This window comes from Coregonus clupeaformis, unplaced genomic scaffold, assembly GCF_020615455.1.
Source record: "Coregonus clupeaformis isolate EN_2021a unplaced genomic scaffold, ASM2061545v1 scaf0835, whole genome shotgun sequence".
Classification (NCBI taxonomy): domain Eukaryota; kingdom Metazoa; phylum Chordata; class Actinopteri; order Salmoniformes; family Salmonidae; genus Coregonus; species Coregonus clupeaformis.
This window is the reverse complement of record NW_025534290.1, coordinates 1-16,446: the sequence shown is the minus strand read 5'-3', so window position 1 is coordinate 16,446 and position 16,446 is coordinate 1. Positions and strand designations below refer to the sequence as shown.

The following is a 16,446-nucleotide window of genomic DNA, read 5'->3' as shown; positions in this document are numbered from 1 at the left end:
AAAATAAATGCACTGTTGGTTAAGGGCTGTAAGTAAGCATTTCACTGTAATGTCTGCACCTGTTGTATTCGGCACATGTGACCAATAACATTTGATTTGATTTGACTAAATACTTTTCCCCCCCACTGAATATAGTGTGTATATATAGTCTAGTGAGTGTGTATAGTCAAGTGTGTGTATATAGTTTAGTGAGTGTGTATATAGTGTGTATATAGTCTAGTGAGTGTGTATATAGTGTGTATATAGTGTGTATATAGTCTAGTGAGTGTGTATATAGTGTGTATATATAGTCTAGTGAGTGTGTATATAGTGTGTATATATAGTCTAGTGAGTGTGTATATAGTGTGTATATATAGTCTAATGAGAGTGTATGTAGTGTGTATATATAGTGAGTGTGCATAGAGTCAATGCCAGATAGGGTCAGTGGGTAACCATTTAATTAACTATTTAGCAGTCTTCTGGCTTGGGGGTAGAAGCTGTCGGACAGGCTCATAGAGCTGATGCTCCGCTACAGTTTGGCGGACGGCAGCAGAGTGAACAGTCTATGGCTTGGGGGTAGAAGCTGTCGGACAGGCTCATAGAGCCGATGCTCCGCTACAGATTGCCGGACGGCAGCAGAGTGAACAGTCTATGGCTTGGGGGTAGAAGCTGTCGGACAGGCTCATAGAGCTGATGCTCCGCTACAGTTTGCCGGACGGCAGCAGAGTGAACAGTCTATGGCTTGTATATTGACTGGTGTTGCTAAGCCTTCAGTAACTCCAAATTAATGATTAACCTTAAAAGGGGGTGCCAAGGCTATATTATCCCATTTGACCTTTGATATTGCGACACTACAATTTATGAGTTGGCATTGGCAGGTGTTGCAAGAAAGCATAGACATTAAAACCTGCCTACAAATGAGGTCATGAGGGAAGTGAACATTTAAATCAGAGACAAAGAACACTTTCATCAGACAACGAAAACTTAGGCTGAGTGTGGTGAGTGTCTTTAGATTAAGTGTCTTTTCAATTATTTGAGCCTCCATTAATGTTGTCAACCCAACTCTTCATGTTCTAATGTCGATGCACCCCAGCTTGTTGGCTGCAATGGTGAGGGATCCAGTTAACATTAATATCACTATGAGTTCACATGATGCTGGTGAGAAACTTTATTTCTCCGTTTATTATTTTACGACCGAAGATCATAAAGATATTTACGAAGATAATAGAGGGTATTTCTTTTTTTTAAATTAAGAGCTTGACTGTTTCCTGTCTCCCTCCAGAGACAAGTCATCCAGCTACTGGTGAGTCACACAGAAATGTGCACATTCTCAAAAATGATTTTCAGTGAACCAAACCTCTGTACTTATTTGAGATGAACAAATACTGCTCTACTAAAATAAGACAGAATGTGAATCCCCATTATAGTTGACTTTTCGTCTGCGTTTTGCGCCATTTAAAACACAGCAGTGACGTAAACTTTATCCTATTTAAAGTGAATATGCAAACATCATGAATTGACCTTGCAAATCTTCTCATTATTAGGCTATTTAGCACCGTCTACATTGGGTGTAGGTTAAGTACTCTACCAAACAACCCATGATGAGTCAACCTGCATGAAGAACACATGGTTTCGTTTAGGCAATTTCATTCCTTTGACATTTGGCAATGTGAACACGACCAGACCAAATGGAAAAAAAAAATACAATGTAACAAATAATCAAACTCTGATTAGAACTATAGCAAACTAACTTTGTGTGAAAAGTGACATATTACAGACACTAGTAAGGCAAACTCGGACTAACAAACTACTCAATATCTCTCCTGTTCTCCTGATTAGAAGTAATTACAAGTAGGCCTGTGAGGAGTGAAAAACAACCTCAAGTCCAACACGAGGAAGAAGTCTGGGAACATCTTTGAGGGCATTGCAAAACGTGGAGATCCAACGTTGCTCAACAGGATCTACCCAGAGCTCTACATCACAGAGAGTGAAGGGGAGAACAGAGAGCACGAGGTTTGGAAGATGGACGACGCGGCTCGGACCAAAGCATTTCAAGACCATGCAATCAACTGCAATGACGTCTTCAAATCCATATTCCAACAAGAGGCATCCGTCAGAACTCTGCTGACGAAGGGTATCGCTGGCATCGGAAAATCAGTCTCGGTGCAGAAGTTCATCCTTGACTGGGCAGAAGGACGAGCCAATCAGGATGTAGATTTCGTCTTCACCCTTCCATTCAGGGATTTGAATCGAAACAAAGACGACCAGTACAGTCTGTTGGAGCTGCTGAGTGACTTCCACCCTGAACTTTCAGATATGGAAGACACAAAGAAGGTGGTCGACTGCAAAGTCGTGTTCATCTTGGATGGTCTGGATGAAAGCCAACTTCCACTGGATTTCCATAACAACAAGAGGTTGTCTAATGTAACCAAGACAACATCAGTGGACGTGCTGCTGACAAACCTCATCAAGGGGAATCTGCTTCCTTCTGCTCTCCTCTGGATAACCTCCCGACCAGCAGCAGTTGATAAGATACCCTCCGACTGTTTTGACCGTGTAACAGAAGTTCGGGGATTCAACGACCCACTGAAAGAAGAATACTTCAAGAAGAGATTCAGTGATGATGAGAACCTGTCCAGCAAAATCATCTCACACATAAAGACATCGAGGAGTCTCTTCATCATGTGCCACATTCCGGTCTTCTGTTGGATTACTGCCATGGTTCTTGGGAACATGTTGAGAGGATCCTGTTCTGAAGAAGTCCCTAAAACTCTGACTGAGATGTACATTTGTTTCCTACTCACTCTGACAAACCTGGAGAACAAGAAGCATGGGAAAAATGAAACAGACCTTCGGAAACTGTCAGAGTCTGACGTACAGATCATTTTGAAACTTGGAAAACTAGCCTCCCATAACCTGTTAAAGAGCAATCTGGTGTTTTCTGAAGAAGATTTGAGAGAGTGTGATATTGATATCAATGAAGCCTTTTTGGGCTCAGGGATGTGCACAGAGATCTTCAGAGAGGAGGACCCAATGTTTAGAGTGAAGTTGTATAGCTTTGTGCATCTCAGCATTCAGGAGTTCTTCGCAGCACTCTATGTTTCCCATTGTCATGCCAATGGTTTGCCATGGATTTCACCATGGGTTTCACTATATTTCGGAAAGCTGGATACATTGCATGACTTACACAGGTGTGCAGTGGATAAAGCGTTCCACAACAAGAACGGCCACCTGGACCTCTTCCTCCGCTTCCTTCTGGGCATCTCACTGGAGTCCAATCAGATCCTCTTGAAATGCCTACAGCTCCAGACAGAGGGAGACAAAGAGAGTATCCAGAATACCATCCAATACATCAAGGTCAAGTTATCGACTGAATGGTTTGTTTCCTCAGAGAGGTGTATCAATCTCCTCTACTGTTTGATTGAGCTGAAGGACAACTCCCTGGTGAATGAAATTCTAAAGTTCCTGACCTCCCAAAGTCTCTCCAAGATTGAGCTGACACCTGCTCAGTGCTCAGTGCTGGCGTACATGCTGTTGATGTCAGAGGAGGTGCTGGATGAATTTGACACGAGAAAATACAACACGTCAAGTCAGGGCCGTAGCAGACTCCTCCCAATAGTTAGATACTGCAGGAAGGCTATGTAAGTTCAGATGATAGTGAATTTACATTTACGTCATTTAGCAGACGCTCTTATCCAGAGCGACTTACAGGAGCAATTAGGGTTAAGTGCCTTGCTTAAGGGTACAGATAGATTTTTCACCTAGTCGGCTCGGGGAATAGAACCAGCAACCTTTCGGTTACTGGCACAACGCTCTTACCCACTAAGCTACCTGCCTCCATTTACTTTCCTAAGATTGGTAGATTCCCGTAGTCACTTACGACTATTAGTATAGTTTACACTTTTTTTTAATGTCCTTTATAAGCCCTTTGTTTTCCCCTCTTAAGGCTAGTGGCCTGCTATTTCACAGACGACTGCGCTGAAATTTTGGCATCAGCTATCCAAATGCCTGGCTCACACCTGAGAGAACTCAGCATAATCTACAGCCAGCTGGAGAACCAGAAGCCCTTCATAGACGCGCTGGCAAGTCCCAACAACAGACTAGAGTCACTAGACATCAGTCATATCCAAGGGTTTTCAACAACTGAGCTGGAGGTGCTAACTGCTGCACTGAATCAATCTTACAGTCAGCTGCACACACTAAGGTGAGCAATTATTAGTAAACAAAACAAAAAAAAGAGCAAACCAAGAAAAAGCTTCTTAGTAAAGTGGAAGAAAAATAGAAACGGAAGCCGTTTGTGACATGAATAGATGGATCTACAGCTTCTTCTTCTGCTGGCAACTAGCAATGCAACAACGGCACCTAAGGGATGTTAGGGGACGGAACACGGGAAGTCAGCCAAGTGTTTAGCTGTTTGAAGTCAATTTAAAAGACTCTTCTGTAAACTTGTTTACTACGATTACACTCCGTAAGAGACTAAAGCATGTAAGTCCACAAAGTGTAGAAGGATGATCCACTTTGTTGTAATCCATAGGTTTCCTGGGTGTTGGCTCGACGAGAGCTGCGGTGAAATTGTGGCTTCAGCTCTGGCGTCAGAGAACAGCCATCTGAGAGAGCTGGACCTCAGCGACAACAAACTGACAGACACCGGGGTGGAGGGGATCTCCACTGGGCTTATGAGTCCACACTGTGAACTGAAGATACTGAGGTGCGATATTTATGACAACAAGTGTTTCGAATCATGTCAATCCATACAGCCCCTTTAATTCCATATTCTCTCACGCCAGACTTGTCCGTTGTGAGGTCACTTCCTGTGGAAGTTTGGCCCCTGCTCTAGCAGCCTCCCAGTTGGAGGAACTGCATCTGAGCTGCAACACCCTGGGCAACATGGGACTGAAGCTGCTCTCTGCTGGACTGGAGGATCCACACTGTCAGATACAGAAACTGGGGTGAGAAATGATGATGCTGTAAAAAAAAAAAAAAAAAAATTGTAAAGTGTGGTATACATACATACAGTTTTATTTAACAATCTGTATTTCTGTGCATAGGTATTTGGATAAAACCAAATTCAAATTTCAATCTCTCTCTCTCTCTCTCTCTCTCTCTCTCTCTCTCTGTTTCTCCTGCTATCTCTCTCATTCATCTCTTAGACTGAGGCAGTGTAATCTATCAGAGTTATCCTGTGAGTCCCTGTCCTCTGTCCTGTGTTCAAACTCAACCCTGATAGAGCTGGACCTGAGAGACAACGACTTGGGGGATTCAGGAGTGGAGCGACTCTCTGCTGCCCTGGGGGACCCTCGCTGTGCCTTGCAGGTTTTGGGGTGAGAGGCTCACATATTGATGTAAGCAAACCCTTTTGAATTGAGTATGGCACCCTAACTCATTCCAACTGTTCTCTGCAGGCTGTCTGGTTGTCTGGTCACAGAGGAAGGCTGTGCTTCTCTGGATTCAGCTCTGAGGTCAAACCCCTCCCACCTGAGAGAACTGGACCTGAGCTACAATCACCCAGGACACTCTGGAGTGAAGCTGCTCTCTGCTAGACTGGAGGATCCACACTGTAGACTGGATAAACTCAAGTTAGTGTAATATGTTATGTGTACACTATTTAGTTACTTTAATATTCCTTTAATATTCCTCTGCATATTATGATTATTTCTTGACATGAACTATTTCTATTAAAACAATACAGTGTGGACTTGTGTGGAGAGTGCAGGATCAAACCAGGCCTGAGGAAATGTGAGTCTGACTGATGTGTAATATGATATACAGGGTTTCTTCAGTTTGACATTTCCTTTAAAACAATGAGAAAGTACCGTCAGCTAAACAGAAAAACATTTAACTTTCCTATTTCCCTGGCTCCTCATTGTGCATGTGTGTCTTCTACAGATTCCTGTGAGCTCACCCTGGACCCAGATTCTGCACACATTGACCTGAGGCTGTCTGAGGATAGGAGGACAGTGTTGTGGAGAGAGGACAATGCTAACAGTCAGAGTAGTGCTAGCATAGGAAACGAAGCTAACAATGCTAACAGTGGGGATGGTGCTAGCATAGGAAACGAAGCTAACAATGCTAACAGTGGGGACGGTGTTAGCATAGGAAACGAAGCTACAAGAGGGGAAGAATCAAATAAATGGATTGATCCATCAATTTGTACAAGATCCCTGTCTGTGCATTGTACCAAGGGTTTATCTACTGGACGTTTCTACTGGCAGGTGGAGGCCACAGGATGGTTTGATATTGGGGTTATTATCAAAGAAAACAATAGTATCTACAATATGTATGACCTCGTGGTAATATGTATGACCTTTATGGTATAATGATGTCATGCCATAGTGTTGTGAGGACAGAGGAAGAGTTAAGAGATGAGTGGTTTGGGGCCATGAAGTCTACATTCCATTATGTCAAGGTAGATTAGTGATGTTTAGGATAGCATGAGTGATGTTTAGTATACTGACTTGGGGTAAAAAGTGATGAACATCAAAGACAGGGAGTGCCCATGGAGACTTGTCAAATGTATGTGAAAGGAATGAGAACCAAAAGGCTATATAAGATAGAGGGTCTTCTTTGTCTAGTTAGTTCAACTGACGAAGGGCAAAGCCATGTCCGTTTGTTAGATGAAACCACGAGCTCGTGATTCAATAAATACTTGGTATGAAATCTCCACAGAATGTCTAAGAATATCCTTGCATCCTTGATTCTTTGATACCTGAGAAACTCATCATAACAGATTGGCGTCTAAACGAACAGGATGCAGTTCACAACTCAACTAACAGGTAAGCAGACTTTCATTTTTTGAATTCTGTCCAAATCTGCTTATCTGTGGTAAAATTGAGCTGTAACGAACTGTAAAAAGCAATATTTTTAAATGGGGACGATGAGTGGTGTTGAATGATGTAAAGGGATGTAAGGAGAAATATTAAATTACACAATGACATGATGCTATGATTCAAAACAAGGTGTGTTAACAGTAATTAGCATAAATTGGTAAAGAGAGACTCTGATGCGTAGTATCATCATAGGAGTAAATTAGGTTATGAGACTCTGATGTGTAGTATCATCATAGGAGTAAAATAGATGAAGCTCTGATGTGATGTGTCATCATAGGAGTAAAATAGATGAAGCTCTGATGTGTAGTATCATCATAGGAGTAAAATAGATGGAGCTCTGATGTGTTGTATCATCATAGGAGTAAAATAGATTAAGCTCTGATGTGTTGTATCATCATAGGAGTAAAATAGATGAAGCTCTGATGTGTTGTATCATCACAGGAGTAAAATAGATGAAGCTCTGATGTGTTGTATCATCATAGGAGTAAAATAGATGAAGCTCTGATGTGATGTGTCATCATAGGCGTAAAATAGATGAAGCTCTGATGTGTTGTATCATCATAGGAGTAAAATAGATTAAGCTCTGATGTGTTGTATCATCATAGGAGTAAAATAGATGAAGCTCTGATGTGTTGTATCATCATGGAAGAATTCATGAAATAGAGAGATGTGTAGTATCATTATGAAAAGCGATAAACGTCTTTGGTAGACGAACGTAGAAAGATGCGAGGTTCGAGTCCTCAGGGATAAACGTCTTTGGTAGACGAACGTAGGAAGATGCGGGGTTCGAGTCCTCAACATGACGAGATTATAAAATAGAATCCTTGCTATAGGTTCGAGGCCTTTGATGTGAAAGATTCATCATAAAGTTCATAAAATAGGTTTAAGGCCTTTGATGTGAAAGATTCATCATTAAGTTCATAAAATAGGTTTGAGGCCTTTGATGTGAAATAATCACCATAAAGTTCATAAAATAGCTTTAAAGCCTTTGATGTGAAAGAATCATCATAAAGTGTTAGTCGGGAAGAGGTTCAAGGCCTCAACCGTGTTATACAAGCCCTGTCACAATAAGTACTGTGGATGAATTACGCAAAAGGGCTAGGAGATGGAGCCAATGACAGGTAACATATTGAATCATAGCACCAAAAATGACATTTAAAGGCGAACTACATTAAAAAAAACATTATCAGAAGTTGATTTGATGCAAGTATTTAAATTACTAACACTGAAAGTTACTAACATTGCATGGGTGATAAAGAATATCCTCAGAAGAGTATTTATAAGGGGTAATTTGAATAAGGTTTTTGATAGATTAAATGAGTGAGAATGGTGGAATATGTCTATAAATAAATTGGATCGTGATAAATGGATGATTTCAATATATGATGGTAAACTACAGCAAGTGTTTGGTGTTACTTGTAGCCTACTTAGAAAGGATAGTTGACTAGATCTCATTCATTCTGTAAATGGCGGAGTGATGGTTTCATTGCGTGGCTATGATTTTAGTTGATAAACTGAACCAAACATGACGTTACTATGGCAATTTAGGATGGTTAATGTTGTTAAGTTAGTTTTTAAACCCTATGATAGAGGTAAATGTAGAACGTTGTTTGAAAGTGTGTTTTATTAGGACTGGTAGTAAAAATTGAAGAATTTCCATTTTTGTCTGCGGGTATTAACCATTGGGGCTTGCTGAAACGTGAGAGCGCTGAAATTGACATTATGGGTTACGTTAGGTGTACAAGGATTGCGTATTTGTAAAAAAATGATCAATTATCAAATATCGTTCCTTATTCAACTATCTAGACATGTTCTTCATTAGTAAATCGTCTCCACAAAGCAATACTACTTAATAACATATTCTCATTCTCCTAAATAGAAATAATTACTTCTATTAAACAATCCCATTCAACATCAAGTCAACCTGTCTCATCAACCAATTAAATTACTTACTTTTTAAACCCTCTACAATATCTATCATACTCTACCGCTAATTTTCCTCATAACAGTACCTCAACAGATGAGAAATTAATTTAAAGTTATAGTCAAAACCAATAAAACATCCATTCACCGATATGCAATTTAATTACTATGTTTTCCTATCTGACATGGATTGGTAGGACAACATCTTTCCAATAATGTTATCAATGAAACCAGTAATTCACGTCAATAGCATCAATGTAAAAGATTTGCTTTCTATCCCTTACTTGATTCGAATCAGGGACCTTCTGCACACATCGACAACAGTCACCCTCGAAGCACCGTTACCCGTCGCTCCACAAAAGCCGCGGCCTTTGCATAGCAACTACTTCCAGTTCATAGAGCAAGTGACATCACCCAATGAAAACCGCACTAGCTCTCACCGCTAACTAGTTAGCCATTTCCTGCCGATAATATTCAACCTCCTATGACTTCCTACAAAATACGCAATCCTTGTACACCTAACGTAACCCATAATGTCCATTTCAGCGCTCTCACGTTTCAGCAAGCCCCAATGGTTAATACCCGCAGACAAAAATGGAAATTCTTCAATTTTTACTACCAGTCCTAATAAAACACACTTTCAAACAACGTTCTACATTTACCTCTATCATAGGGTTTAAAAACTAACTTAACAACATTAACCATCCTAAATTGCCATAGTAACGTCATGTTTGGTTCAGTTTATCAACTAAAATCATAGCCACGCAATGAAACCATCACTCCGCCATTTACAGAATAAATTAGATCTAGTCAACTATCCTTTCTAAGTAGGCTACAAGTAACACCAAACACTTGCTGTAGTTTACCATCATATATTGAAATCATCCATTTATCACGATCCAATTTATTTATAGACATATTCCACCATTCTCACTCATTTAATCTATCAAAAACCTTATTCAAATTACCCCTTATAAATACTCTTCTGAGGATATTCTTTATCACCCATGCAATGTTAGTAACTTTCAGTGTTAGTAATTTAAATACTTGCATCAAATCTACTTCTGATAATGTTTTTTTTTTTAATGTAGTTCGCCTTTAAATGTCATTTTTGGTGCTATGATTCAATATGTTACCTGTCATTGGCTCCATCTCCTAGCCCTTTTGCGTAATTCATCCACAGTACTTATTGTGACAGGGCTTGTATAACACGGTTGAGGCCTTGAACCTCTTCCCGACTAACACTTTATGATGAATCTTTCACATCAAAGGCCTTAAACCTATTTTATGAACTTTATGGTGATTGTTTCACATCAAAGGCCTTAAACCTATTTTATTAACTTTATTATGATTCTTTCACATCAAAGGCTTTAAACCTATTTTATGAACTTTTTGATGAATATTTCACATCAAAGGCCTCGAACCTATTTTATGAACTTTATGATGAATCTTTCAGATCTGTCATGAACCCTGCGTCCTGAGTCGGTTCCTGCCTATGTTGCCATTTTTTCTGCTCTAAATCTCCTGTTCCTGAAGGTTCTTGAACGCTCCCTGCCTGGTTGCCGGGCGACGTTGCTAGGCGGGAGATCTCCCTATTACCCGCACCTGCATCTCATCAGCGATCTGCACACCTGGTCCTGATCATCACCCTTCATAAGCTCTGACCTGACATCCATTCCCTGCCGGATCGTTAGCCATGAACAGTATGTTTGTCAGCGTATCAGCCTTTGAGTTTCTAGCGTTAGTTTTGTTGTTTTGCACCTTGTTGTCTTGCCGTGTACTTACCTCCGTTTTGTTTCTATCTACAGTCAATCTCCCGGAACCTTCACCCAACCCCTGCCTGGTTGTCGGCGGCTGCTGAGCCATTATTATTTCCCCTAACCCATCTGTCTATCTCCTCATTTGAATTCCATGCTGTCACAGTCACTTGCCCATTTAAGCTTAATATCCTTGTCATCTATCGCCCTCCAGGTTCCCTTGGAGAGTTCATCAATGAGCTTGACGCCTTGATAAGTTCCTTTCCTGAGGATGGCTCACCCCTCACAGTTTTGGGGGATTTCAACCTCCCTATGTCCACGTTTGACTCATTTCTCTCTGCCTCCTTCTTTCCACTCCTCTCCTCTTTTGACCTCACCCTCTCACCGTCCCCCCCTACTCACAAGGCAGGCAATACGCTTGACCTCATCTTCACTAGATGCTGCTCCTCTACTAATCTCACTGCAACTCCCCTCCATGTCTCCGACCACTACTTTGTTTCCTTTTCTCTCTCGCTCTCCTCCCACACTACTCACTCTGCCCCTACACAGATGGTAATGCGCCGCCGCAACCTTCGCTCTCTCTCTCCCACTACTCTCTCCTCTTCCATCCTATCATCTCTTCCCTCTGCTCAATCCTTCTCCCTCCAATCTCCTGATTCTGCCTCCTCAACCCTCCTCTCCTCCCTTTCTGCATCCTTTGACTCTCTGTGTCCCCTATCCTCCCGGCCGGCCCGGTCCTCCCCCTCCAGCTCCGTGGCTTGATGACTCACTGCGAGCTCACAGAACAGAGCTCCGGGCAGCGGAGCGGAAATGGAAGAAAACTAAACTCCCTACCGACCTGGCATCTTTTCACTCCCTCCTCTCTACATTTTCTTCATCTGTTTCTGCTGCTAAGGCCACCTTCTACCACTCTAAATTCCAAGCATCTGCCTCTAACCCTAGGAAGCTCTTTGCCACATTTTCCTCCCTCCTGAATCCTCCCCCCCTCCTCTCTCTCTGTGGATGACTTCGTCAACCACTTTGAAAAAGAAGGTTGACGACATCCGATCCTCGTTTGTTAAGTCTAATGACACTGCTGGTCCTGCTCACACTGCCCTACCCTATGCTTTGACTTCTTTCTCCCCTCTCTCTCCAGATAAAATCCTGCGACTTGTGACTGCAGGCCGCCCAACAACCTGCCCGCTTGACCCCATCCCCTCCTCCCTTCTCCAGACCATCTCCGGTGACCTTCTCCCCCTACCTCACCTCGCTGATCAACTCATCCTTGACCGCCGGCCATGTCCCTTCCGTCTTCAAGAGAGCGAGAGTTGCTCCCCTTCTCAAAAAACCAACACTCGACCCCACTGATGTCAACAACTACAGACCAGTATCCCTTCTCTCTTTTCTTTCCAAAACTATTGAGCGTGCCGTCTTTAGCCAACTCTCTTGCTATCTCTCTCAGAATGACCTTCTTGATCCAAACCAATCAGGTTTCAGGACTGGTCATTCAACTGAGACTGCTCTTCTCTGTGTCTCGGAGACTCTCCGCACTGCTAAAGCTAACTCTCTCTCCTCTGCTCTTGTCCTTCTAGACCTGTCTGCTGCCTTTGATACTGTGAACCATCAGATCCTCCTCTCCACCCTCTCCGAGTTGGGCATCTCCGGCGCGGCTCACTCCTGGATTGCGTCCTACCTGACCGGTCGCTCCTACCAAGTGGCGTGGCGAGAAGCTGTCTCCGCACCACGTGCTCTCACCACTGGTGTCCCCCAAGGCTCAGTTCTAGGCCCTCTCCTTTTCTCCCTATACACCAAGTCACTTGGCTCTGTCATATCCTCACATGGTCTCTCCTATCATTGCTACGCTGACGATACACAACTAATCTTCTCCTTTCCCCCTTCTGATAACCAGGTGGCGAATCGCATCTCTGCATGTCTGGCAGACATATCAGTATGGATGACGGATCACCACCTCAAGCTGAACCCTGGCAAGACGGAGCTGCTCTTCCTCCCGGGAAGGACTGCCCGTTCCATGATCTCGCCATCACGGTTGACAACTCCGCTGTGTCCTCCTCCCAGAGTGCGAAGAGCCTAGGCGTGACCCTGGACAACACCCTGTCGTTCTCCGCCAACATCAAGGCGGTGACCCGCTCCTGCAGGTTCATGCTCTACAACATTCGGAGAGTACGACCCTGCCTTACACAGGAAGCGGCACAGGTCCTAATCCAGGCACTTGTCATCTCCCGTCTGGACTACTGCAACTCGCTGTTGGCTGGCCTCCCTGCCTGTGCCACTAAACCCCTACAACTCATCCAGAATGCCGCAGCCCGTCTGGTGTTCAACCTTCCCAAGTTCTCTCACGTCACCCCCCTCCTCCGCACACTCCACTGGCTTCCAGTTGAAGCTCGCATCCGCTACAAGACCATGGTGCTTGCCTATGGAGCAGTGAGGGGAACGGCACCTCTGTACCTTCAGGCTCTGATCAGTCCCTACACCCAAACGAGGGCATTGCGCTCATCCACCTCTGGCCTGCTGGCTCCCTTCCTCTGCGGAAGCATAGTTCCCGCTCAGCCCAGTCAAAACTGTTCGCTGCTCTGGCACCCCAATGGTGGAACAAGCTCCCTCACGACGCCAGGACAGCGGAGTCACTCACCACCTTCCGGAGACATTTGAAACCCCACCTCTTTAAGGAATACCTGGGATAGGATAAAGGAATCCTTCTACCCCCCCCAATTGTAAAGTGGTTATCCCACTGGCTATAGGGTGAACGCACCAATTTGTGAGTCGCTCTGGCTAAGAGCGTCTGCTAAATGACGTTAATGTGCCCTTGAGCAAGGCACTTAACCCTAATTGCTCCTGTAAGTCGCTCTGGATAAGAGCGTCTGCTAAATGACTAAAATGTAAAAATGTAAATGTAAATTATTGGATCTGCCACTGCACCTCCACCAACTCATCTCCGCCGCCCGCTCTGTCCCCTGGATTATTCTGCATCGTTTTTTTGAATCTGTTAAATATATACTCACCTTCGTTTCAACTCCCCTTGTCCTGGTCTGCTTCTGGGTTCTGGCTTAGTAAACCGTGACAACATCAAAGGCCTCAAAACTATTTTATGAACTTTATGATGAATCTTTCACATCAAAGGCCTCGAACCTATAGCAAGGATTCTATTTTATAATCTCGTCATGTTGAGGACTCGACCCCCGCATCTTCCTACGTTCGTCTACCAAAGACGTTTATCCCTGAGGACTCGAACCTCGCATCTTTCTACGTTCGTCTACCAAAGACGTTTATCGCTTTTCATAATGATACTACACATCTCTCTATTTCATGAATTCTTCCATGATGATACTACACATCATAGTCTCATAACCTAATTTACTCCCATGATGATGCTACACATCAGAGTCTCATAACCTAATTTACTCCTATGATGATACTACACATCAGAGTCTCATAACCTAATTTACTCCCATGATGATATTACACATCATAGTCTCATAACCTAATTTACTCCCATGATGAAACTACACATCAGAGTCTCTCTTTACCAATTTATGCTAATTACTATAAACACACCTTGTTTTGAATCATAGCATCATGTCATTGTGTAATTTAATATTTCTCCTTACATCCCTTTACATCATTCAACACCACTCATCGTCCCCATTTAAAAATATTGCTTTTTACAGTTCGTTACAGCTCAGCTTTACCACAGATAAGCAGATTTTGACAGAATTCAAAAAATGAAAGTCTGCTTACCTGTTAGTTGAGATGTGAACTGCATCCTGTTCATTTAGACGCCAATCTGTTATGATGAGTTTCTCAGGTATCAAAGAATCAAGGATGCAAGGATATTCTTAGACATTCTGTGGAGATTTAATACCAAGTATTTATTGAATCACAAGCTTGTGGAAAACTAAACTCCCTGCCGACCTGGCATCTTTTCACTCCCTCCTCTCTACATTTTCTTCATCTGTTTCTGCTGCTAAGGCCACCTTCTACCACTCTAAATTCCAAGCATCTGCCTCTAACCCTAGGAAGCTCTTTGCCACATTTTCCTCCCTCCTGAATCCTCCCCCCCCTCCTCTCTCTGTGGATGACTTCGTCAACCACTTTGAAAAGAAGGTTGACGACATCCGATCCTCGTTTGTTAAGTCTAATGACACTGCTGGTCCTGCTCACACTGCCCTACCCTATGCTTTGACTTCTTTCTCCCCTCTCTCTCCAGATAAAATCCTGCGACTTGTGACTGCAGGCCGCCCAACAACCTGCCCGCTTGACCCCATCCCCTCCTCCCTTCTCCAGACCATCTCCGGTGACCTTCTCCCCTACCTCACCTCGCTGATCAACTCATCCCTGACCGCTGGCCATGTCCCATCCGTCTTCAAGAGAGCGAGAGTTGCTCCCCTTCTCAAAAAACCAACACTCGACCCCACTGATGTCAACAACTACAGACCAGTATCCCTTCTTTCTTTTCTTTCCAAAACTATTGAGCGTGCCGTCTTTAGCCAACTCTCTTGCTATCTCTCTCAGAATGACCTTCTTGATCCAAACCAATCAGGTTTCAGGACTGGTCATTCAACTGAGACTGCTCTTCTCTGTGTCACGGAGACTCTCCGCACTGCTAAAGCTAACTCTCTCTCCTCTGCTCTTGTCCTTCTAGACCTGTCTGCTGCCTTTGATACTGTGAACCATCAGATCCTCCTCTCCACCCTCTCCGAGCTGGGCATCTCCGGCGCGGCTCACTCCTGGATTGCGCCCTACCTGACCGGTCGCTCCTACCAAGTGGCGTGGCGAGAAGCTGTCTCCGCACCACGTGCTCTCACCACTGGTGTCCCCCAGGGTTCAGTTCTAGGCCCTCTCCTTTTCTCCCTATACACCAAGTCACTTGGCTCTGTCATATCCTCACATGGCCTTTCCTATCATTGCTACGCTGACGATACACAACTAATCTTCTCCTTTCCCCCTTCTGATAACCAGGTGGCAAATCGCATCTCTGCATGTCTGGCAGACATATCAGTATGGATGACGGATCACCACCTCAAGCTGAACCCTGGCAAGACGGAGCTGCTCTTCCTCCCGGGGAAGGACTGCCCATTCCATGATCTCGCCATCACGGTTGACAACTCCGCTGTGTCCTCCTCCCAGAGTGCGAAGAGCCTAGGCGTGACCCTGGACAACACCCTGTCGTTCTCCGCCAACATCAAGGCGGTGACCCGCTCCTGCAGGTTCATGCTCTACAACATTCGGAGAGTACGACCCTGCCTTACACAGGAAGCGGCACAGGTCCTAATCCAGGCACTTGTCATCTCCCGTCTGGACTACTGCAACTCGCTGTTGGCTGGCCTCCCTGCCTGTGCCATTAAACCCCTACAACTCATCCAGAATGCCGCAGCCCGTCTGGTGTTCAGCCTTCCCAAGTTCTCTCACGTCACCCCCCTCCTCCGCACACTCCACTGGCTTCCAGTTGAAGCTCGCATCCGCTACAAGACCATGGTGCTTGCTTATGGAGCAGTGAGGGGAATGGCACCTCTGTACCTTCAGGCTCTGATCAGTCCCTACACCCAAACGAGGGCATTGCGTTCATCCACCTCTGGCCTGCTGGCTCCCCTTCCTCTGCGGAAGCATAGCTCCCGCTCAGCCCAGTCAAAACTGTTCGCTGCTCTGGCACCCCAATGGTGGAACAAGCTCCCTCACGACGCCAGGACAGCGGAGTCACTCACCACCTTCCGGAGACATTTGAAACCCCACCTCTTTAAGGAATACCTGGGATAGGATAAAGTATTCCTTCTAACCCCCCCAAATTGTAAAGTGGTTATCCCACTGGCTATAGGGTGAACGCACCAATTTGTGAGTCGCTCTGGCTAAGAGCGGCTGTTAATGACGTTAATGTGCCCTTGAGCAAGGCACTTAACCCTAATTGCTCCTGTAAGTCGCTCTGGATAAGAGCGTCTGCTAAATGACTAAAATGTAATGTAAATGTA

The 16,446-nt window shown here is 44.2% G+C and overlaps 1 protein-coding gene across 1 annotated transcript in view; it reads left to right on the top strand.

Moving 5' to 3' along the window:
* The window catches only part of LOC123485743, a 32,374-nt gene extending 26,015 nt beyond the window's left edge, over positions 1-6,359 (top strand). Inside the window, exons 10-18 of the mRNA XM_045216870.1 lie at positions 1,262-1,282; positions 1,864-3,620; positions 3,926-4,183; positions 4,514-4,687; positions 4,767-4,928; positions 5,130-5,300; positions 5,382-5,555; positions 5,669-5,715; positions 5,866-6,359. Of these exons, the coding sequence (XP_045072805.1) occupies positions 1,262-1,282; positions 1,864-3,620; positions 3,926-4,183; positions 4,514-4,687; positions 4,767-4,928; positions 5,130-5,300; positions 5,382-5,555; positions 5,669-5,715; positions 5,866-6,296 (3,195 nt within the window). The 3' untranslated portion in view covers positions 6,297-6,359. The remainder of the gene's footprint in view (positions 1-1,261; positions 1,283-1,863; positions 3,621-3,925; positions 4,184-4,513; positions 4,688-4,766; positions 4,929-5,129; positions 5,301-5,381; positions 5,556-5,668; positions 5,716-5,865) is intronic.
* The last annotated feature ends 10,087 nt before the right edge of the window (positions 6,360-16,446 follow it).